This window comes from Pyrus communis, chromosome 15 (genome assembly GCF_041283825.1).
Source record: "Pyrus communis isolate YQ-2024b chromosome 15, ASM4128382v1, whole genome shotgun sequence".
NCBI classification, from domain to species: Eukaryota; Viridiplantae; Streptophyta; class Magnoliopsida; order Rosales; family Rosaceae; genus Pyrus; species Pyrus communis.
The window spans coordinates 41,906,435-41,931,004 of record NC_142579.1 but is presented as its reverse complement, the minus strand read 5'-3'; the positions used below and the strand labels follow the sequence as shown (position 1 = coordinate 41,931,004).

The 24,570-nt window shown below is 35.4% G+C and overlaps 1 protein-coding gene and 1 long non-coding RNA gene across 2 annotated transcripts; both read left to right on the top strand.

Moving 5' to 3' along the window:
* The first annotated feature begins 3,044 nt into the window (after positions 1 to 3,044).
* On the top strand, positions 3,045 to 5,120 carry LOC137714616 (putative jasmonic acid carboxyl methyltransferase 2). The gene is made up of 3 exons (XM_068453786.2): positions 3,045 to 3,190; positions 3,387 to 4,070; positions 4,620 to 5,120. Exons 1-3 carry the CDS (start codon positions 3,116 to 3,118, stop codon positions 4,962 to 4,964), a joined length of 1,104 nt encoding a protein of 367 aa, XP_068309887.1. The 5' UTR covers positions 3,045 to 3,115; the 3' UTR covers positions 4,965 to 5,120.
* Positions 5,121 to 13,530: 8,410 nt separating this feature from the next.
* Positions 13,531 to 13,978, top strand: LOC148691031 (uncharacterized). Its single transcript, XR_015956435.1, has 2 exons — positions 13,531 to 13,573; positions 13,720 to 13,978. It is a non-coding gene; the product is annotated as an uncharacterized LOC148691031 (long non-coding RNA).
* The last annotated feature ends 10,592 nt before the right edge of the window (positions 13,979 to 24,570 follow it).

Genomic DNA, 24,570 nt, shown 5'->3' with positions numbered 1-24,570 from the left:
TGTTTGATTTATACATTGTATTGATTGACCCTTGACAGAGATTCTCGTATTTACAATTAGGGATTGGAAGTCTAACGTTGAAGAAAAATAAAATTCAAAAACCCAAGCTTCATTGTTCTTTGTTTAATTAGTTAAATTGCTGCTTCTCTATGTTGATTGTTGAGTTTGTTTTTATTATTGAAGAAAATAGTATATATTATTGAAAAACTCATCCAATTCATAAGGATGGAGAAAAAACCGGAGCTAACATACATTTCGGGAAAAAAAGAATTAGGCAAGTCAAATTACAAAGGGAGATTTTATTTAGACCCAGTTAACTTATTTCTACACCCATTAATTTTTTTTTTTAATTTTATATTCTAATTATGCCCTGGGGTGGGTTGCCGGAAATAAAAAAGAGGGATTAACGGAGGGTGGACAAGAACGGTAAAATGATAATGGAGGAGGGTTGTGACCTTCGACGAAATCGGGGGATCATGTTGCCTGAGCTAAGTTGGGTTCGTCAGAGAAATATAGGGCTTCTAACGTTGATATATATATATATATATATATATATATATATATATCTCTCTCTCTCTCTCAAATTTTGGTCTCTCATCAATTCCTTCTTCACCCAATTTCAAATGACTTCCAGCTTTTTCATCCTTGAAAGCATATATAGCTTTTTAACTTGTCCACGTTTGGGACTGCATCCTTATTCCACGAATTGCAAGATCACACCGGTCTTTTGAGCTGCAATTTGCTAGTTTTTTTATTTATTTTTTAATTGGTCCATTAAGTTTTAAGGAAACTACAAAAAATGTGTGGAGGCCTTGGGTTTGAAATCCGATACTGGTGTGGAAGCCAGACTTATGGTCAGAGGGGGCTGAAATGCCTCTGTGAGTCTTCTCAAGCCCTGAAAATGGTGAATAACAGTGTCTTGCCACTCGTTGTTTTCCTCTTTAAAATTTTAAAAAAAAAAGTTTTAAGGAAATTGTAGTCGGACCAAAATCTAGCCCCATAGAGATGAAGAATTGAACATTGATGAGATAAAGAGGAGGTCGGTGACGACAATTTTTGTAACGACAATCGGGATCAAGTCCGATTACTGGCATTGTAGGTGGTTGGGTTGGTTTATGCGTTTGTGTTCTTCTTCTTTTTTATTTTTTTATTTTTTATTTTTTAAGTTTGTCAATTTTGTATTTGAGGGTAAAAAGGTAAGTTTGCTGGACAAAATTTTCACGTTAGGTGTGAAAAGAGAATTATTGGGTGTAAATAAAATTTCCTGATTACAAATAATGGTTAATTGTCAAACTAAATGCATAGCTTTACTCTCTTATACGTACCATAGTAATAGAAAGAATTATAGGCATTTGTGGGTGCTGGGTTTATTTTTTTCTTTTTTTTTTTCTTTCAAATTTAAATAAGGGTAGAAGAGGTAGTTCAATAAGAATTAAAAAAAATGGGGTGTTGATAAAAAAAGCCCATCAAATAATGTGTTACCAATAAAAAAAACGTTAATCAACACACTTAATAATCTAATCATCAATATCCACATAATTTGATTTACAAAATTTAATTTAGAAGTTTGGTCCCTCAAGCATTAGCCATGTAGAAAAGTAGGATTTTGTCTTTTGGCCTTAGGTCATTTCAGGGTTATGTTATAAACTTATAAGGCCAAATTTTTTTTGTTGTTCCTGTGGTGACACACCACTTTCAATGTCACTCTTGTGATGAAAAAATTGTTATTTAAACTCCCGTGGTGAGCCCTGTTAGCAATTGAGATCCAAACTTTCATTAGTCTTTTGTTAAATAAACTCACGTGACTATCACATAATGGTCAAATACGTCATTTCAATCCAAATTACATCCTATTTCATGGACATCTAATATGACTTAGGTATACGCTTGTTCTTTATGGGTTAATTATGGCAAACACTTTTTTTTCTTGTGAGTTAAAAAGTTGGCATCTGATTCCAGTGCACAAAGCAAATTGAAACAAGTGGAAATGAGAGATAATTTACAAGAATAACTTAAAGAATTAAAGACAACAGGTGAACAACATTGCAGTTTATGCATTTAGACGAGTGAAAGGCATTGCAAAATTGAAGACAATGGGTGAAAGGCAGTGCAGAAAATTCAATTTTCACGTTCGCCCTCTTCATAGGAACTTCAAGAGAGTAAGAAACTTAAATAATTTAAATTCAAAGAAGATTAAGAAAAAAATGAAAGGTTGTGTACTGGCCAACTACAGCATCCATCAAACCACACTACCAATTAAAGACAAAATTGAAATGCATATATGCATTCAGACTGGTACAAATTGATACAAGAATGAAAATTCAACTAAGACTAAGACTCTAACTCGTGATCAAAGATGTGTTGGCATTGAAAAAAACAATAGTTTATTAGAAGTATTATGATTTCCAAACGAAATTAAATCATATCTAAGAAATTATACGCTGCTTCACTTCACCTCTTCTCCTAGCCATTGATGTGATTTTACAAGTTTAGTTTCACTCTTTACATTCAAGCTTTCTTCTATGAAATCTAATTCCGTTAAACCCTAACTCATACTAGATGTCCATGAAATAGGATGTAATTTGAATTGAAATGACGAATTTGACCCTCATTGTAATAGTCATGTGAGTTTATTTAACGGAAGACTAACAAAAGTTTGAATTTAGACCTCAATTGCTAATAAGGCTCATCACAAGAGTTTAATTAAAAATCTTTTTCATCGCAAGGATCACATTGAAAATGTCGTGTCATCACAAGGATCACGAAAAAAAAATTGGCCAACTTATAATGCATGTATGTGGTCCTGCACGTGACACATTGTACACAACATAGTACGCAGTAAGGGTTACATTATAAACGGCTTCTCCTAGAGGTCCCCTCTTCTCTGCTTTTTATAGGTGGTCCTTTCTGTATGTATGTGGTCCTGCACGTGACACATGGCACACAACATGGTACGCAGTAATCAATTACGATATGTGTGGTTGCAGTGCTCCCGCGTGGTCCGACATGGGGTCTATATATCCAGACCACACCAGCATCATTTCAAGGTTTCATAGGCTTTGCGTGACAGCATCTGTGAAGAAGACGGGGCTGACTTGAGTAAGGGGAGACTGAGATGGAGGTGCTGCAAATACTTCACATGAACCAAGGGAATGGCGAGACTAGTTATGCTCAAAACTCTAAAGTTCAGGTACAAATTAATTTTTTTATTTTAACAACAAGAATGCACGAGGATAATATGTACGGAGGATATTAATCGAGTCCAACTACAAATCAGGACCAAAATTAACTCATTAATATTGTCTTTAGTTAACTATATATCTTTTATTATTTTATTATTATTGCATAGATCTCCTTTAGTTAATATAATTATTTATGTTTTGTAGGGAAAAATATTATCTATAGCAAAGTCAATCATTGATGAAGCTGTACAAAAATTGTTGTGCTCAAATATAGCACCAATTGGGAGCATGGGAATAGCCGATTTGGGTTGCTCATCTGGACCAAACGCCTTCCTAGTTATATCTGATATAATTGATGCCATACATGCCACACATAGCAGCTCATCGTCATCCAGAGAGTTTAGAGTGTTTCTAAACGACCTCTTTAGCAACGACTTCAACACCATTTTTATGTCACTCCCGGCATTCTACAACCAACTGAAGAAAGAAAAAGGTGACAGATTCGAGTCTTTCTTTATCTCCGCTGTGCCGGGCTCGTTTTACGGTAGATTGTTTCCGGCCAAGTGTCTGCATTTCGTGCACTCCTCTTCTAGTCTTCATTGGCTCTCTCAGGTCCCTCCTGGCCTGGATTGCCAGGCAGGTGGCAGAGCGTTGAACAAAGGAAAGATTTACATTTCTAAGACCAGCCCCCAATGCGTTTTGGATGCATATTCACTTCAATTTCACAAGGACTTTTCATTATTTCTCAAGTCCCGAGCTGAAGAAATAGTTGGTGGAGGACGAATGGTATTGTCACTCATGGGCAGGTCGTCCTCAGACCCATCAACTCAAGAGAGCTGCTACCAGTGGGAACTCCTAGCTCATGCATTAATGAGCATGGTTTTAGAGGTACCAACATAGATAAATATGCAATATTTAGTTTTAAGTTTCTGGTAGTTCTCTTCATCTCTCGTAAGAATAATTTTCTTAGTAGTTCAACTGTTTTTCCTAACAACTTTTACCGTTGTTGAGAAACAATACTTCAAGATCCCATAGAAGAAAAACTTCCGACCTATCAACTTTTAACGTTGGGCACAATACTAGTTGAGTGTGTAATGTACAATTGAGTTTACCCTTTTTCTTCTTCTTTAAAATGATATTCAAGTGTTTGATTTTATTATGAATGGAGCTTTATAGACTAATTTGTGAAGAACCCCTTTTTTTCTTTATTTTTCCGTAAGTAATGCTATTTGGACATAACAATTAGTCACACTTTTTAATATAGGTCAGACTCACACATAATAAGCCGACACATAATAAATAGTATATAAATAAATTGTCATCAGTTCTATGTATCCAAATAGTTTTCTTATGTTTCATAAGCATATGAGTTTTTAGTGGATGCAAACACGAGCTTAATTTATTGCCTAGTAACATTTTGTATATGCAATGGTATAGGGCCTCATTGAAGAGGAAACGGTTGATTCCTTCAACGCTCCATACTATGCCCCAAGTGAAGAGGAACTGAAATTGGAGTTAGAAAATGAAGGATCATTTACGGTGGACCGCCTTGAAGCCTTTGAAATTGATTGGGATGGTGGTGCAGAGATATCTGTTGTAGCCAGTGGGCAGCGAGTGGCCAAGACCATAAGAGCTGTGGTTGAGTCGATAATCGAATCTCATTTCGGAAAAGATATCATGGATGATCTATTTCGTCGGTACGCCGAGCTGGTCGCAGATCACTTATCAAAATCTAGAACCAAGTACATCAATTTGGTTTTGTCGGTCATTAGAAAGGACTGAGTTTTCTTTTCTTTTTCCGTTCACAAATTAAAAATCAGGTCTCATTGTCATTTTCTTAGGTTATTGGTTTGCCTTTTCACCAAAAAGGAAAAAAAACAGTATGATTGTTAGCTTCGGATTATCATTTATGTGAGCAATCTAAAATATATTTGGCCATCTGTCATTGCTTCTAATTAGTTGTATGAATGTGGTCAATTATTAAAGAGGGTTTTAGTGACAATATACATTTGATAACCGTATGAAGGAAACATGAGTCTGTTTATTATGATAAGTTAAATAATACATAAGTAGTTAGTTATTTAATCAACTAATTAATCACACAACTAAGTGTAACATATTCATGTGGCCCTTGTATGGTTGTCAACATAACCTTATATTTTTATCCTTCTAAATTTAAACACTACAACAACAACAAAATTGATTGCCAAATTTAAATACCAGATGAAATTAATTTGAAATCTCATACAAATCAAATATTCACGGTCATTAGAGCATCCCCAATGGAAACTTTATCCTCCATGAGGCTACCATATTTCCAACCTTAGCGGGAAATTTTATTCTCAATGAGCCGAAAAATGAGGCTACATCCACCACTGGGGCTAACATCTTCCTTTCTTGGGTAGCATAAAATCAGGCTACATCTAGCCCTAAAAAACAGTGAGTCCCACAAAAAAAGTAGCAACCCATATGAGCAAAATTCTATCACTCTCCCTCCACTTGCGAATACACTTATACTCTCATTTTATTATAATTTTTAGTTCTTTTTTCTTGCAATTTGGCTAATTAATGATTGTTCTAAATTTCATAAGAATTAAAATTTCAAATTGATTTAACGTTCATGGGCATTGATGGATGAAATTTTCAAATATTTTTTTTTTTTCAAAATTGTATGAAGTAAATTTACCAATTGGTGTTAGGTAAATTGTTGTGTTATACATGAAAATCAAATTATTTCAAAGGGCGATGCGGGGATTTGTTTCTTTCAACAGATGAGATTGAGATAAGAGAATATAATCCAACGAATGATTCATTAGTGATGAAATCTAATTTTGTCACAATTTGAACATTTTAGGTTGAAGGGTTCATAAAAAAAAAAAAAAAAAAAATTTAAATTAAGATAGCACGTCTAAAAATTAACTTAAGAAAAGCTAACACAAAAAAATTAAAAAAAATCATCGTTTTATCAAATTACCACATAAATAAATATATATAGCCCCATAAAGAGCCCGAAAGATATAACTCTTCATTAGAAAAGATTCTTTTATAAAGCCCTAAAGATTCTTTGGAGCTCTAAAATAGGCTATATCCACCATTTTTCCAACCTCATATAGAACCCCTCACTAAAAATGCTCTTACGTTCTAGCAAAGTTCGAGTCCTTGGCAAAGACTCTAGATACATCAAGTTTGTGCCTTTCCGTACAAGGTATGGTGGGGCTATGAATAGATATTTTGTCGCTATTTAAATAGGGAAGTGTTATTGGCACTTCAAAAGTCTTATTCTACATTCCTTACAAATGTTTTTTTCTTTCCAAATATAGAAAGTTAGGAGTGTAGAACGAAAATTTTGAAATGCTAATAACAATTTCTTTTACATAAGCACCCACTTGGAGCTTTTGATGGCAGGACAATGTTCGCGTTTTAGTGCCAGCATCAAGATGGCGTTTTAGTGCAAAGGTCCTCTTAGAGTGGTCCTCCTCTAAAGCTCGAAGCTATTCTGTGGCAGATGATTGTACCTTGTGCGGTTGGGAAGCTGGACTCCAAAGCTATTTAAATAAGATGATTGGACCTTTTCTGTGGCAGATGATTGGTCCTCCTCCAAAGCTCAAAAGTTTTGGGTCCTCAAAAGTCATGGACTGTGAAAGAAACATCTTATTCGTCATCTTCTTGGCCATCTAATTGTGAATACTTCCTTTGAGGCCATTATGAGGAGGAATTCATTTGTAAAAACGAACAGACCACGTGTTTGTCTAATCAGACGCATTGGATGGGGCTGAAATTTAAGAGGAGTATTAGGCTATCTTCAATCGAAGGAGAATTAGAAGGTTCGTTTTAACTCTTTGGTCATTTAAGAAATTAATATTTTAATGAACAGTGCAGAGTCACATTTTTTACCATTTCCAACTGAGGGCCAAATGACCATAGGGTCAAATATAGCCTTGTGACAAAAAATCATCTCCAATCAAGGGCCAAAGAGTCATAAGGCTCAACATAATTTATTATTTAAAATTAAAAACTACAACAACTTAAATTTAAGAACTACAACTTATATTTAAACACTACTACAACATCTTTGGGCCAAAAGAAATATGAAGTAGACGTTTAAGTTTTATGTTGCACAATGTAAATTATTCAAACACAAAACACAGAAGCGACCATCAACGTTAGCAGAAAAAACATGTGAGTCCTAGGATTGACTGTTTGCATCAAATGACTCTGTGTCTGTGCCTGCCATTAGGGTCCACCGTGTTGGTGCGGCTAAGGAAACAAAGTCTTTACGTCGGTGGTATGTGGATCTACCTCGTCCCACAAACACAATCTTTAGGTCATGTTTTTTTCCAAAACAAAATCTTTAGGTCATGCTAAATTCAAAAGGAGGTGTAGAAAAACAACATAATCTTAAGAAAAAGGCGTTTTAGCCAAAATAGTATCTGAAATTTTCATAACACATTATTTTGGTCCCTGAAATTTCAAATCAATAAAAGTGGTCCATGAGATTATCCAACATCCATCATTTTGGTCATTCCGTTAAAAATTCCGTTAAGTGTTCTAGAGCTCTTGGCAGGAAGTTTGGGCAATTTTCAAAGCTTCGTAACTCAATCGTTTCTTAACCAAATTTAACCCATAATATATCAAAATGAAGATAGAAAACTATAGAATAAGATTATACCTATTTAGAAGCCCAATAGTTGCCGGAGATGGTCATAATATAGCCTCAAAGTTGACTGGTCCGAGGGAAAACTGAAAAACTGGCCGGAAACTGAGTAAACTTTAAGCGTTCATAATTTCTTCAATACTCAACGAAATCAAGTGATTCAAAAACGAAAATCATACTTCTCGATGAGAAGAAGAGACTGGTACCTTTTTTTTTTTATGGCTAACTCGCTGTGATTTGGCCAAAAAATGGCACGAGTGGCTAACTTGAGACCAAGACAGCCATTTTCGAGCCCTTTTTGGGCAAAACCATGGCGAGTTAGACGTTGAAAAAGGTATCATTCTCTTCGTCTCGTCGAGAAGTATGATTTTCGTTTTGAATCACTGATTTTGTTGAGTATTGAAGAAGTTATGAACGTTTAAAGTTTACCCATTTTCCAACAAGTTTTCCAATTTTTCCTCGGACCAGTCAACTTTGAGGCTATTTTCCGACCATCTCCGGCAACTATTAGGCTTAATCTTATTCTACACTTTCCTATCTTCATTTTGATATATTATGGGTCGAATTTTGTTAAGAAACGATTGAGTTACGAAGCTTTGAAGATTGCCCAAACTTCCAGCTAAGAGCTCCTGGACACTTAATGGAATTTTTAACGAAATGACCAAAATGATAGATGGTAGACACTCTCAGGGACCACTTCTATTGATTTGAAATCTCAGGGACCAAAGTGATGTGTTATGCAAATCTCAGAGACCATTTTAGCTAAAAAGCCTAAGAAAAATTTATACTAGATTTGGTTTCTATGGAAGGTCTAAGGAGTTAGGAGAAGGTAGGTGAAAAGAGTTAAAGAAATGAAAACAAGTAATGTCAAAGGAATCACTAATTGTAACTGATTAAAATTTGAATTATTAGACAATATAATTGACCAATATGGTCCGATCCCTAGCAGTAATACAGCAACGCATGTCCCTTTCAATTTAGTAACTGCCACGTCTATTACTGTTCATAATGGTTGGAGACATTGATTTTTGTTAAAAAAGTTCACTGTTCAAGAAATCAAGTGATATAGTAACTCCTTCAAGACCGTCTAAGACCCAAATCCACCAAATAGTTGAAAATGCTATTAAATAAGTCCCAAGTTCAAATTTCCAATCCCAAATTTCGCCATTTTGCCCCATTGTTGATGCGCTGAGAGGGTAGACTTCCAATAACACTCAGTGCATGCAAGTATTCATTAGAAATCAATTTTCCTCATCCGTTGATGTCTAACTAATATAAATTCAAGATTTCAATTCTTTATAAATTTTTCTGATCATTCCACCCACCAAGTTACTCAAAATCTGCAGAGAACAACTCGGTAGCAGAAGAATTACATGCCTTCCGTTTGCCACATGAAGCTTATTATTCTTTTGGGGATGTTGTTATTCATACTATGTTTTTGTACCATATTTTCATATCATTTTAAGTGGCATTTGATGTGGACAGCCATATCATTTGAATTAATTAGATTTTTAAATTTAGTTCATTATTTAATAAACTAATAATTAAGAAAAACTAATTAATTAAATGATGATTGTGATATACGAGGAATCTTTCTCCTTCCTTTCTTTGAGTTTTGCAAATTTTTCAAATGATGTGGCTGTTCACATCAAATGTCACTTGATATATAAATGTGGTATAAAAACATGGTATGAATAACATTACTCCTCTTTTGATTGTTACGCAATGGTAGTAGTATTAGGTGCCTTTTCATATCTGATTTATCAAATAATCAAGTCAGTGAACTACTCAAACCAAGATATATCAAGTCAGTGAACTACTCAAAACAACTTTGCGCGATAGTAGCACCTACGTCGCGCAAAGCTGTTTTGCGCGATGCGAGCCTTTGTCGCGCAAAGGTAGTTTGCGCCACGTTTTGTGTTTTGCGTTGCGCAAACATACTTTGCGCAACGAAATTTGATCCGTCGCGCAAATATGTTTTTATACTAGTGACCATTCATTGGAGAAACCCTGAACTTCATGGCTGCCATTAACCGTGGAAAGGGGTTTTACGAGTTTGTTCGTCTTCGCCGTCTCCGTTAGTACCTCTCTTTGGTTTCATGATCTACCTTTATAATTTTTTCTGTCAAACAGACAGGCCAACAGTCCACCACCAACTGCCCTAATAGTGTTCTCCAATTTGTAACTTGTCACTTGTACGGTAGGCGTGGAATTTTATCACAAAATATTTCAGTGTAAATATAAATATAAGTGAAACCACTTAATATATATTATATTCAATTTTGTTAAATTGTCAGCATCAGATTCTTATATTCTGCTGCAGCACCGTAACTTATGTGAGTGCAGGCAGGAAATTGCTTTAGGACCAACATCTTTGGAGAGACGAGGGTTTTCGTTTCGAGCACGTAGTCAGGCTTCAGCAAAGGCAGTCTTAAACAATGACTTGGGGAGATTCAGCAAGAGATGCATGAAATCTATTGCTGAGCTAAGCAACTGCTCGTCATAAAAATATAAAACTTTGACAGGAACAAGTTGAATGACTTGTGAATGTCTTTCAATTGGAATATACTTAAAAATTCATTTGTTGGTTCACTTTTTGCTCATAAGAGTTTCGCATGTCCTACATTAGAAATATAAATTAAAGTATTAAAATCTCACCAAAATAATTATCAAAATATACTAAAAATAGGATAAAATGTATAATATTAAAATCAACTCATAAACTCCTTTGACATAATGAAGAACTGATGTCACTATCGGTTCTTATTTAAAAATACTTCCTAGGAAATAACTAATGTTCACAAATCACGACCGCCTTTCTTAAAATGCATGTCAAATTTTATAATAAAAGTTTAAATTGTTTCTTGAAAAATCATTGAAATTTTGGTTATCTAAAAGTGCTTTAATATATTCAGAGAGCATTTCAAAACAGATTTTGGGTGGTTAGTTTTTGTGACCTATTTGTATGGTGTTTTGTATATTTCATTTTTGGAGCAGATAACTTGCAGAGCTATGTGCAAGATGTTGATAAGTGCGGAAAGCGGATACGAACTAGATTTTACAAAGGACTTCAGGTAAAACACTATTCCGCCTTCGGATCCTATATAAAAAGGCCCAACATGTCTCATAAATGGGCTTTGTATGTCAAAATTATCAAAAAACAGACCAAATGCCTATTTCTAAGAACATTGATATTATTCTCAATTTGGTAATTACTACCGGCACAATCCGTTAAATGTGAGGTTAGAATATTTAAATTCTTATTTTCCCAGATATACGATCGATGTGGAACCCTACACGCGAGGCCAAGAGACCCACCATCATAGCCCAGGGCTAAGGGGACCCACCACATGGCAATATGGGCCCACTCCCAGGCTCTGATACCATGTCGAAATTATCAGAAAGACGGGCCAATGGCGCACTTCCAACAAAACTAGTATTGTCCCACTTGCATAATCCATTAGGTATGGAATTTTCTCACAACAGGTCTCGATATTAGTTAAAATGAGATTATAATATTTCAACTCTTTTTTATTTTAGAGATATGATCGATCTTAGATATTTCAACATTTTATTCATCTTTATGGGCTTGCAGGCCTAAATTTTCAAAACTTCACAGGCTCAAACTGTATGGTTCAGGCCAGAAAGAAAATCATGAGAATAATTGAGGATGCAATGAGTGAAAGGATAAAAAGGTTAGCAGGTGCACACTACTGCGCGGGGTTAGCAGATGAAGAGATCAAAGATAATATATTAACCATGATCATTGCAGGTCAGATAGAACAGCCAGCACAATGACATGGATCGATGGTCAAATTCTTAGACGAGAACCCGGAAGTACTTCACACTCTTGTGCTAAGTCAGAGTTCAAGCTTCACTTTCTCTTAATAATTTTTGGGTAAATATCAGTTTACTACTCTTAAGTTTCGTGGTTTTCAACATTTGGTACATGAAGTTTTTTTCGTCCCAGAGTCATACCTAAAATGTTAATTTTAGACAGTCTCATACATCCGTTAGTCTGGCTGTTAAGTCTTCCGTTAACTGATGATGTGGCACCTATGTGAACAATGAATGGGTGTCAAGTGTCATTAAGGAGTCCACGTGGAAATTAAAAATTCAAAAAATTAAAATAAAAAATAGCCCCTAAAACCTACCCGTCTTCTACCTCCCCACATCCCTTCTTTACCCTGCAACACTTACCCCCACCCCCCACCCCGGCGCACCCTTTCCCTTCCTCATCCCCCACACCCTCTCCCTCCCTTCTCTCTTCCCCAACCAAAACCCATGTTCCTTTTTTGGTATTTTCTGCAATGGTACAAGGGTTTCCTCCATAGACCTCTCCTGGATCCAAGTGCCGCCCTCTCCTCACCTCCTTAGATCCAACCCTCTTTCCAATGTCCCTAACTTCACCACCGCTTGCTCCTCCTTGACCTTCCTCAAACTCTCTCAATTTCTCCACCACACCCTCCTCATCTGCCTTCCCCCTCTGCACTGAGATAGGAGATCGAAAACCAAACCCAGTTGAGAATTTCAAATATTTGATTAGGAACAAATAGAACCACTTCTAGAATTGGGGAAAGAAAAAGAGAACCCAGATAACAACTACTTGAGAAGAAGGGGGAACTGAGGTCACGGCGGCGGGAGGGAGACTTGTCAGTGTTGCCTCGATGGACGGATTGCAGAAGAGGATGGAGGAGAGAAAGGAGGGTGGTGCAGGTTGTAGAAGAGAGAAGGGATGGAAAGGGTGCAAGTGCGGGTTGCAGAAGAGAGAAGGGAAGGAGAGGGTGCGGGGGCGGGGGGTGGGGGGGGCTAGGGGTTGCAGAGAAAAGAAGGGATGGGAGGAGGTAGAAAACGGGTAGGTTTTAGGTTTTTAGTTTTTTATTTTTATTTTTTAATTTTTGAATTTTTAATTTCCATTTGGACCCTTTAATGACACGTGGCACCCCAGTGATTGCCTACATATGTGCCACGTCATCAGTTAACGGGTGACTTAATAGCTAAACTAACGGATGTATAAGACTGTCTCAAAATTAACACGTATGACTCTGGGACGAAAAAAACTTCATGTACCAATGTTGAAAACCACAAAACTTGAAGGTAATAAATTGATATTTACCCTTAATTTTTTATAGTTGTATTAGTGAATAATATGCTACTTGTTTTGTTTGATTGAAAAGGAAAGAACAACTTGGCGAGAAAAACTTCTTCGAAGTCATTTCTTACAGTGGAGAGCATTACCGACATGCCGTATGCTTCTTATGTACTATAACCTACAATATCGCTTTACTTTTGACATTTGTGTTATTTGACAAACCTAGAAACAACTTTCTTGAAGATTTTTTTTGTTCTTTTATCAACTTACTATCGTCTACAAGGTCGAGATTACACTTGCGGACTTCTCTCAGTAGTGTGGAGACTGATGGCAATTGATCAGATGGTCATATATGCTCGATCGTTCTTGAAGACTTGCAAGTTGCAAGTATTAAAAACGATTGTTTCTTGACATACTTCGTATAATTGATTGAACAAAATGAGTGGTGTGTGTCAATTAGGTGGTAAGAATCCCTAAGGTTGGCTTCCATCGATGCCATGGTTTCCAATACTTGCTGCGAGATGGAAGGTTTGAGCTCTGAACAAATTAAATATGTTTGTTTCATTTACTCTCTCTCTCTCTTTCTCATCATTCTCTCTTTCAGTGATTCTCGATCCTCACAAATTCAATCCGTCAAGGTTTGACGTACGTATGAATGGATCAAATTCACCTCATTCAATTAATTTCTTGTTAAAATTAAGTTAAAACATGTACTGTACGCGATTAAAAGTTACAGCTTACAACTCACTGAATTCGACTTTTTAATAAAATGCATGCATGCATGCAGGAAGGATATATACGAGTCAAAAGTACCGTACAGCTTCTCAGGTTTTGGGATGGGAGGGAGGTGCCTGGGGATGCTCATGGCCAAAGGCCATGATATTGGTCTTTCTCCACCGTCTCATCATTACGTACAAGGTCCACACTCCTACTTGTTGTATATTGGGTAGTTAGCTTAACACTATTTAAAATCACAATTAGGAACATATTAAATCAGCTTTGTTATGGATAGGAATATTCATAAGACGAAGGCATCGTTTCATTTGTCTATCTTTTCATTCAATTAGGAAATTATTTAAAAATACTTTTAAAATAACTCAAACCAATTTTGATGAAAATATCTTTAGAACTGCTCACGCGCTTTGGAATTGGACACAATATAAAACCCTCTATGACGAAAACGACAAGTACACCAAATTTGACCCTAGAATTCATGCCAGAGAAATATTGACTACATAGTTAGAATCTCTTATCTGTCTTCCATTTCGGGATCATTCAACTTAAATATAATAGAAGGTAGCCTGAGCAATTCCAAATTAATTAAGGTGCCAAAAATACCAGCCAAGCTTCCCGGGAGATGGCGCCAAACTCTCTCCATTTTTTTCTATACAAACAATAATATATACAAAATTAATTTAAACTATAGAAAGAACATCTAAATTCGAGTGCGAAAAAATAACATACTGTTTTAGCCAATTTAAATAAAGAAGTTTTAATGAAAAGTCCGTGGTACGATTCATTTTAACAAAAAACTACATTTTTACACAAAAAAAATCAATCTTGGTACTATTCACTTTACCCTTTATTTTGTCCTTATCATTAAAACTCAAAATTTTCAAATCATTTTCTTTAGTTTTCCTTTTAAATAAACTCAAACCTACTTTTGATTTTGTTAATTAGAAGCAATATACATTTTTTTTGCAATTGAAAAGGCCCATGTGCCTTAATTAAACCGCACCATGACACCCCCAACTTACAACCATGTTATAAGAAAACCATTTTGTCGCCTGTAAAGGGAATGATAAGTGGGTGATACCATATACCTTTTGTTGGATCATTTTCCTTTCTATTTCACTCACTTTTTTTTTAAGAATTTCTTCCTGTTCTTTTCTTCATGAGATTTTTTTTAAAGACGATATTATGAAATAAAATAACATGAATTGTACTGTAGGTCATTTTCAGATACTATCCAAAAAAGGTTATAAAGACTAGTTTAATTATTACTTCACTTTTTTTGTTTTGAAATCTATGGATAGAGACAATCCACGTTCCACTAATAAATCAACTTTCTACATCACTTCTTTCATCTCCTTTTTATTCTCCCAATCACTTCTTCCCCTCTCTGTTTTAATATACATACTCTACCCTTTACAAGTAATTAATTTTTAAAATTTTATGTGCATTGGTTTGACATTAAGAAAGGCAAAACGAAATAATACATACCACTTTGTATTTAATTAATTAATCTCAGTTTTCCATTTTTCAATTATGCATGGATACTGTTTTTTTCCCTCACAAGCAACCAGATCCAACCTTGAGGATGTGCAAAAGGTGTCATCACACAGGGTTTCCGATTCGGAAGGGCCCCACTAAGGGCTCGTTATAATTGCTTTTAAAATGACTGAATGTGTTTTTTGTGAAAATATTTTTAGAACCAATCGTTAGTAAAAATGCAAGTGATTTTGACACCCAAAAATATTTGCACTAAAAGCAAATTCCAAACAAGCCAAAATTTCTCGGATTATTAATTTCAATCTTTAGTTCTACCTAATTATCATTTAAAGAAATGTTAAACAAATACTCTGAAAAGCTCTTCCATCAATTCAACATCTACTTCACTATGTATTGTTGTACATAGGGTTTTAGTTTCAATCTTTTTTTCTTTTCATTTTTCAGCTCTAATAAATTAAAGAAGCCAATTGTTATTTAAAATTCAGACAATGACATTGAAAGTCATCAAACTAATTTCTCATTCAACAAGCACAACCTAATAAAACAATTCATGTACATGATCTGTAACATAGACACTTGAAAAAGCTTAGTATAAAAACTCGGCATTTGGGTTATATTTCTTAATCCCAAATTTTAATTAGCTGGGGCCAGAATTTTGTTTTGAAGTGTGTGAGATGTTTCATTTTAGGGTTGCAACATGGATTATATATCTTCTCTTTAGGACGCTTTCTGCTGTTCATGATGTTGACTTAGCCAATCACTGCATATGCCGCCTCTCCGTTTGTTTAAAGAAAAGCACTGTTTAATTGTGACTTGCCACCAACTTAATGCCATCTAGTGTGTGGTGTGGCCTTCTAATTAAAACCCTAAATTTTCTTTTATCACCAACTTTTATCCCTGTTCTGTATGAAAATATGAAACAGAATAAATAGGTATAAACCGGCTACTTCACCAAGAATTTGAGAGGATTAAGTAATAAAATTTTGAAAGAAAAAATGTAGGGAATGTTTACTTACATACAATAGGAATTTAAATCATTTTGATTTCAAGTTCATTGTGTCACATCCCAGCTCAGGGCGAATCACTTTCCGGGCTCGCTCCACCACTGTAGTACGAGCCATTTCATGGATATTTTTCTTGTCGAGTTTAAATTCATCGGGTTAGTGCCATTTCTATGGATGAAGTGGGTCGGCCAAACAAAATAATTGGAGATGATTTTACTAAAAATATAAATGTATAGCACCACGAGTGTAGGTGGTGCTAGAGGGTAGACTTGCTAGCGCCAAACGAATAAATAAAAACAACTTTAAAAAGTCTTAAAAGAGAAAGGAAAAGTGGTGTTACGTTGCTAATAATGAACGAGAAAAGCTGCTTGATGCTTTTGGCTTTTTGGCTTTAGTTGTCCCAGAAGGCAAATACGAATTGTACTAATTTCCTCACAAATACGAATTGTACTTATCCTTCCACAACTCCACACAAAAGCATTAATTTATTTTGTGCAACCACCACTAAATAATAAAGTCTTATTTCTCGGGAACTGAGCTGTAATATTATAACACTTGTGTATTAAATCGTGTTTTTTACACAGTGAAATAATTTTCCTCCTCCACCTTCCTTTTGTTTATTTCTTCTACAATTGTTCTCCTAAACCACTCAAAATAAATGAGAGGAAAAAAAAAAAAAAAAAAGCACTGACGTGAGAAAAAGGAATTTGGATAATGGAAATTAGAAGTTGTATTTATAGAATAAAAACGCTTGTAAAATGGAAAGATAATTCAGATATTTTGATAGTGGCAATCTTGCCTACATGTATAAGGCGTGCTTTAGAAATTATAATCGCAAAACTGTGTGTAATATTGCAAAAGATAGACAAACAATTAGTGAAAACGTAATCATGAGAGACCTAAATGGAAGACATGAGGCAATCCATAGTTTAATTTATAGAATACCAAAAAGGCTAAAGGTAGATGAGAAAAAGAGACTTTTTTCATAAGAACATTGGGTAATACTAGATTATTTATCTAGCATTACTTGATTAACGTGTTTATTTTTAATAAGTCAGACATCATATAATTTGTAAATTTGATCTCCTAAAAAATGGAATGATACATCAATTTCTATATTATTGGGTGATTATTGATTAATGCCATGCATTTATAAGCTGGAAAAAAGCCATGGAATAATAGGGTTTCAAGGGAAACTTAAATCATAAATTGCGCAAAATGAATCATGTTAGTAAATCCCATAAAACATTGCCGTTAATGGTAAGCAAATATTTTCCTTCACGATGAAGGTGTTCATTTGTGGTTTGAGGAACCTCCGAATCTCTAACCTTTAGTTAGAAAATGTAATGCTTGAAAACTGGACTTTTTCCCCAGTTTCCTTGTTGTATTGTCTCAAGATCTTTTCTCATGAATGAAATACTATCGTTGCCATAGAAAATAGCTTATAGCAGTAAGACAAAAAATGGTGGACAAGAAGTCACAAAGCATGCACAAGAGTTGACCACTGATCCTTTAGTTTAGGTGAAGCAAAACATCAATCTTACATTCCAAGCACGCTGAAAAATGACAAAATCTCCCTCCTCATCACCTCATCAACTCATCAAGCAAATACCAACACAATATAACACAACAGACGCAACCTGTCATCAATCCATAGGGATTTCCAAGTGCCCACTTTGTTTCTTTCTTTTTCTATAAAACCCGCAAAATACATTATTCACCACAAACTGAGCCAAATTTTGCTCAAGTTGCCTTAATTCTTTCGTAAAAAAATATTAACAGAAACAAAAAAAAAATATAATACTATCAAGTGCCATAATCTTGATCGTTACAGACAATCAACAATTCAACATATTCTCCTTAAACTTATCTCGGTGTAATTTTTGAATAAATCACGAAACTTGATCCATGCGACGATTATATAGCATATACCTTGGGCTAGTTAACAAAAAAATTACAAACACCCCCAATCCAACTCAACCACTATTTCACCTTTCCATTCATTTCATTTCTTAATTCACATCGTATGAAAGACCCACATAATAATTTGGTCTAGTTGAATTTAGTCAGACATTTGGTAAAGTTTTTCTTAAAAAAAGAGCACGAATATGAAAGATAAACTGAAACAATCAAACATAACAAAATTAAATATCAAGCATATCTCAAAACGCCCAAACTCGATTTCAATTTTATTTAATAGGATAATAAATAATGTGCATCCCTGTACTAAAAACTCTTCAAAGCTAAACCTTGTTAAACATTGAAATACTAATTACTGCTAAGGTAAAAGTAGCCTCAGTGAATTACTGAAGAGGTAAAAGAAGCCATGCGAACGTAATTTCCCTCTGCTCTTCTCCTTCTCCTTTCATCTTCTTCCTCTTGCCTTTTCTCTTCCTTCTGAGTCTGCTTCATATCTTCAATGAATTTCTGTATTTTCCGGTTGAACTCCTCGTTGTCCAGCACCTCCACGGACCCCGACCGCCTCGCCAACTCTTCCTCGCCGCAACTCTTATTTTTCCGGTCAATCTCCGTCTTCGATCGTCGCATAATTCTTGTAGTACTACTTATCTTCTTCTTCCCAAAACCCTCCGATTGTGTTGTCATGTACCGCTTCTCCTTCTCCACCAATGCCACGTCAGCACTCTCCGTAGTAATTGTAATAACCGGAGGGACGTAATGAGTTTCCGTTTCTGTAACCGTTTCGCGGCCGTTAACCGGCGGAAATGGCACCACTGCATTCTTAGACTCCTCATTTGCCTTCGACTCTGTTTCTGGAAAAGAAGGCTTCTTCTCTGTTTCTGAACACACACCACCGTTATCTTCGTCGTTAACCACGACGCTCCGGCAATACACTCTGTTGACGGCAAACTCCTCGTAGATATCCGGTGATCGGGCGGATTCTTCGTCATGTTGGCGGGCCAGAGCGTAGATGGCGGCGAGGAGCGCCATGACGAGCGTGAAAACGTACAACTGGTTGTCAAAGACTGCGTGGACTTGGCTGGAAATGACGCTGGAGAGTTTGGATGCGGACGGAAGAGAGCGGCAGAGAGCGAAGATGAGAGGAGAGACTGCGGCGCACACCGTCAGAACGGACTTGAAGTTCTGGTGGCAGCGGTACTTACTCATGGCAATGGCTTTCTCCGCCGCCACGTAATCGAACGCCGGTTTGTAAGTATCCATATTTTGGAGATCGATAAAAAAAAATGAAATGATCTAGGGAATTGTGCGTTGTGCGTTTTGTGTGAAATCTCGGCGGAGGAGACCGCGGAGGCGATGAGAGTTAAGAGCATAAAGAGGGTGCTTTTATAGGGGGTTTGGGTGGCTGAAAAGATAACTTAGCCATGGAATTACGGACTGAGAAAATGCAAGATTATCCGGGAAATATTAGCGAGACAGAGAAAGCATGAGGGAATCTTGTGACTCCGTTTTTCTTCTTCAATTGGACTTTGTAGAAATGTTTGAAAGGGAAACTTTAAAGTTAGACTATGAGGGACTGATCTGTTGCCCGTTTTATAGAGCTCGGAATATCCATATTCTCAGCTTATAATTTCCTTAGTTATTATTATTGTTTTTTGAACAAACGATATTATCAACGTTAAGGAAGGTGGGAGAGTAGGCTGCTAGCAATAATGTAGTTCAAATTCATTTTTGATAAGAATCAAACATAAACCACTTATTTACATGTGAGAAAGAAATACCCATAAATCGGAATATTAAGTCACAATTTCTTTAATTTTTTTTAATTCTTCTTTTTATATGTGTTTTTGTTTTTCACATGGTATTGTTGCCTATTTTCTACGGATGGGTAAGTAGACTCCACTGCAGTAGAGCTGTGAGCCAATGACTACTGGACCCCGCAGACGACACATGGGCCATGGTCCAGTTGGTGATACCAACAGCTGCCGACGTGGCGTTTCTTTGTTTAAATAATTTCAGTCGGATTTTTGTTTGTTAAGCAAATAATTATGTGACATTCATGGATTCTTCCCTTCCGAGTTCCGATAATATAATGTAACATTGTAGCCTAATAATTGGTATTAATTTCCGTCCAATGATGAGACGCATGCTTAGAAATAATTGTGATGATCAAGCTTAAGCTTAAGATGTAAAATTTTAGGATGGGACATTGAATGGACTCTTGGACCGACTGGAATCAATCCTCCTCTTGTTGTTTTCCTTTTGTTTGTTTTTATTTATTTATTTATAAACAATAAAAAATAATTTCATTAAATTCATTCAAAAGAAATTTGAACCTAGGTGCTGACGATAAAACACACTGGTTTAAAAAACTTAATTAGCTAAATCCATATGCATTTTACCCTTTATTTAAAAAAAAGGTTAAGGTCTTTTTTTAAAAACAAATAATACTATCTGCATTAAGAAAGAGAATGTGGACTTAGTCTCATAATAGGTTAGCAATAATGTGATTCAAATTCGTCTTTGGCGATAATCGAACCTAAAACATCTCACTTACAAGTGAAGAGAAATATCACTGAAATGTAATACCAAGTGGTAGGTTTAGATCCTTTTTGAATAGTTAAATTTATTTGTCCTTTTTTAATACTTGAAGTTTAATTGAAGTTATTATTGAGAAAATCTTTAAAATGCTAATATGTTAATTAGCTCGGAAATAATTAATTTGCTTGATTAGAGAATGCTAGGTAGACCATATTTTATAAATTATATTTAAATCATTTCTCTAATAGATGTAAAATTTAAAATACAAGTAGGTTCTCCACCTCTATTAAAAAATGATTTAAATGTGGTTTATAAAATCTGTTCTCCCTAACATTTTCCTTTCTACATCTTTCAATTTCATATGTGTTGCTTTACATTAGAAATTCCAAGACATCATTTTTGGGGAAATTTGGAAAAATAGTGTAATTTTAGATCATGTATAGAATTTTAACCAACCATTATAATTTCTTATTTAACAAAAAATTAACATGAAAATACTACAATATCCTTTCTTAACTAAAATAATTACAAAACTAGATGTTTGAGGGGTTCTGGGTTCTCAGTGAAGACAACGTTGTCGATGTTTGAAGTGTGGGGAGGACTCTCAAAGATAACTACTTGCGTAATACGATTTGGTGAAAAGTAGGTTTCTTAATTGATATTTTTACGTAATATCTCATGTTTTTGGGGTGATTTTCTGTTCTACTTTGATTGATCATGGACTTGTTAAGACAGCCGGAGTGGAGTTCAAAATGAAAGGACATACAACTTGTAAATTTTTCTTTGAAATCATTCTACTTTGATTTATCTTCTTTGAAATCATTCTACATTCCACAAATTGTAAATTTTTCTTCGTTGAATACCTACAAAATTACAAACTACTCACAAAAAAAGAAAAGAAAAAAAGATCAAAATGAAAGGACACACAACTACTCAAACTGTTCAACAATATGTGAAAACAATAGTGGAGTTTAAGGTAAGGAAAGGCATCCTCTCTGAATCGCTTCCTCCTAATCCACCAAATTCGGGGATCAGTACCATTGAAATTTGATCCAACGGTTAAAATTATTATAACTTTTAAAGTGGGCCCCTGTTTGTAGCCGTTGAATTAAATTTCAACGGTCCGGATCTTCGAACTTGGTGGATTAGGAGGAAGGTAAGTATCCAAAATGTGAAGCTGTAGGCAAGGATTAACGTTTTGCAATCCAAAACCGGCCACGTCGACCATGAAGTTGATGAACTTGACCACAAGAACACTAATCTCAAAGAACCAAACCAAGTCGGCTGTCTCTGTCTCATGCGTGGCACTTTTTAGTAAATATATATATACACACACACACATACTTTTTATTTTTTATGTTCAATACCTAAAATTTGTAGTAGTGATGATCCTAATGAAGAAAACATATAAAACTGGTTCATATTCTTATTAATTATATGTGCTTTCTTAATTTGGTAAGTTTCAACCATATTTTTCCCTACTGAAAGAATAGCAGCAATTCCTGCTAAAATAAACAAGTTCCTAACCACAAATCAACACGCAGGTAAACAATTAAATAATTTAAAACTTGAACCAACACTACTCTAAACAAATGGACACCTATGTGTTCATTTTCAACGAGTATTTTTAACTGGACTTACTAATCTACTTTCAGCATCCAAGCATTATTCTATTCTTTCTAACCATGATAATAATGTGGCAGCTGAACTGGTTCATGAGAACTTGGTTGAAGTTGTGCGCTTTTCATCAAATGCCACGGGACACAACATCAACATGCATGCCTAACAAGATGGTTTTCTCTCTTTTTATGAAACTTTTCGTGATTACATATTGGTTTTCTCTCTTTTTATGAAACTTTTCGTGATTACATATTTTGCCCCATGAACTTTCTCCAAAAAGACCTGAATGAATTAAAAAGGCACTCACCCACCCAGTTAACTTCCTCGCAATGGCTTCGGATGTAAAGTTGTAATTGAGCCCAAGTGAATCACGGTAAAGAGATCTGAAGGCTTTGATGAATCCTCTTGCACTGGTTTGATCAATTCTATAAGACTCGATGGCTTTAACGGCCCAACAAATAACCAGGTTCGGAAAGATGCTCCTATCTTTATACACTCGCCTTACTTCTAAGAACAAATTGAACGGTGTCGAGTTGCTTGATGTTCGGCAGTAAATTATTGTGCATTTTAACATTTAGGCCCTTTATATCACTACACCAAAATTGCTCTTTTATGGCTCACTTTGTGTGTCATAAATAGAATTTACGGCACAAGAAAAATGCTGTAAATACTCATGTCGTAAAAAGTAGAAGACATTTACGGCTCCTAAATATGTATGTCGTGAATGAATTATATGCACGACGTAAATGTATTACATGAACATCGTGACAGAGGTTTCTACAAATTTTACAGTATGCAAAGAAGGCCATGAACACTAAAAAGTTATATTGAATAAGTTTACATAATATCCCCAATTAATAAACTAAATGTTCAAGATATCAGAGAGACGACTCAGTAATTAACTATTAATCATATTGACACGTCACACATGTTATTAAAAGTGATACTATTACGTTGTATTTATTACTTAAATTTCTAGGCAACTTTATAAATTTATAGACAACTCTATAATTTAGTTTACAAAATTTTGTCTATAATTCTTTTTTTGAGAAAAAGTCCGATATCCATTTAACATTAATAATACGTACAAGAGGGCCGAGGATATTGTGCATAATTGGATCTCAATTAAAACTTTATCAGTGTTTCCAATCCAGTCAAATGAAAAAGAAGGTCCCGCACAAGCAACCTAAAGGTTAATTGTCCTCACTACAATACATCAATAAACAAAAGAAGTCAATAAGAATTATCAACTATAAGAGTATCAGACAATAACACTGGCGGATCCCCTCTCCATTGTTGGAACTTGTGTTTTCTGTGGGACTTGGAGTCCCACATCGCCCAAACACCTTTCATATTAAGTCTTTATAAGTGAGTTCACTCACTTATAGTTTGAAAAGAATTGATCCAAAGCTATGGACCTTGGGCCTTAGAATTGGAGAGTTTGGGTGTATATATTAAATGTCAAAGATGGGTCTTGGGCCCTGGAGCTCTTGGGCTCGGATGGACGAAAAACACAAGTTATGTTTTTGATTTTTTGGATTCAGTTTTTTCCGAAAGGATAAAACTGATTGAACAGTTACGTTCAGTTTTTATTGAACAGTTGCATTCGGTTTTCTTTTTACAAAAACTGATAAGCCTGAACGGTTGGATAAGTTCGAATTATGCCATTATATATATGGCAATAAAAATCAGAAACCAGAATCAAGTTTTTCCATATTCATTCCACCATATTTCGCTGAGAACCACACAACCAATTCGCCAAGAATCCAAGTTCGAGTGCAAGAACTTGGATTAGATAGTTGTATCCTGCAAGATAGACGTCCATTTGAACTACTGCACTGGTGTAGGGGCGTATTTCTGTCTTAGGAGATTGCTACTGCAAGCCTCTATCTTCCTAACCAAGTCAGTGTTTTGTGATTCATTAATTCAGTTTTGTAATTGTTTATATTGTGAGATATATAGATATATATATATATATATATATATTGTTTCCTTGTGAAATTACTATTCGAAATAAACTGTGCAATTGTTGTATAATATATACACTTGACATTTGATTGAATTCTAACATCCATTGCATCTCCACGTCCAATTCCCAATCGAGCCAGCCTGTGTGCTGTTGAAATTGCTTCCTTTCGAACATGATTGAATTTGACTTGGTCAAGCTCCAACAAATAAGTACAAAGGTCATTGATGATGGGGCCCAACAGGCCGACACTGATGTGTCCTCTCCGCTATTCCTCATTGCTGCCAAGGTGAGAATAGAATCCCCTTCAAACACAATGCCACTGTAGCTTGGACAGACTTCGAGCACAAAGAGAATGGCCC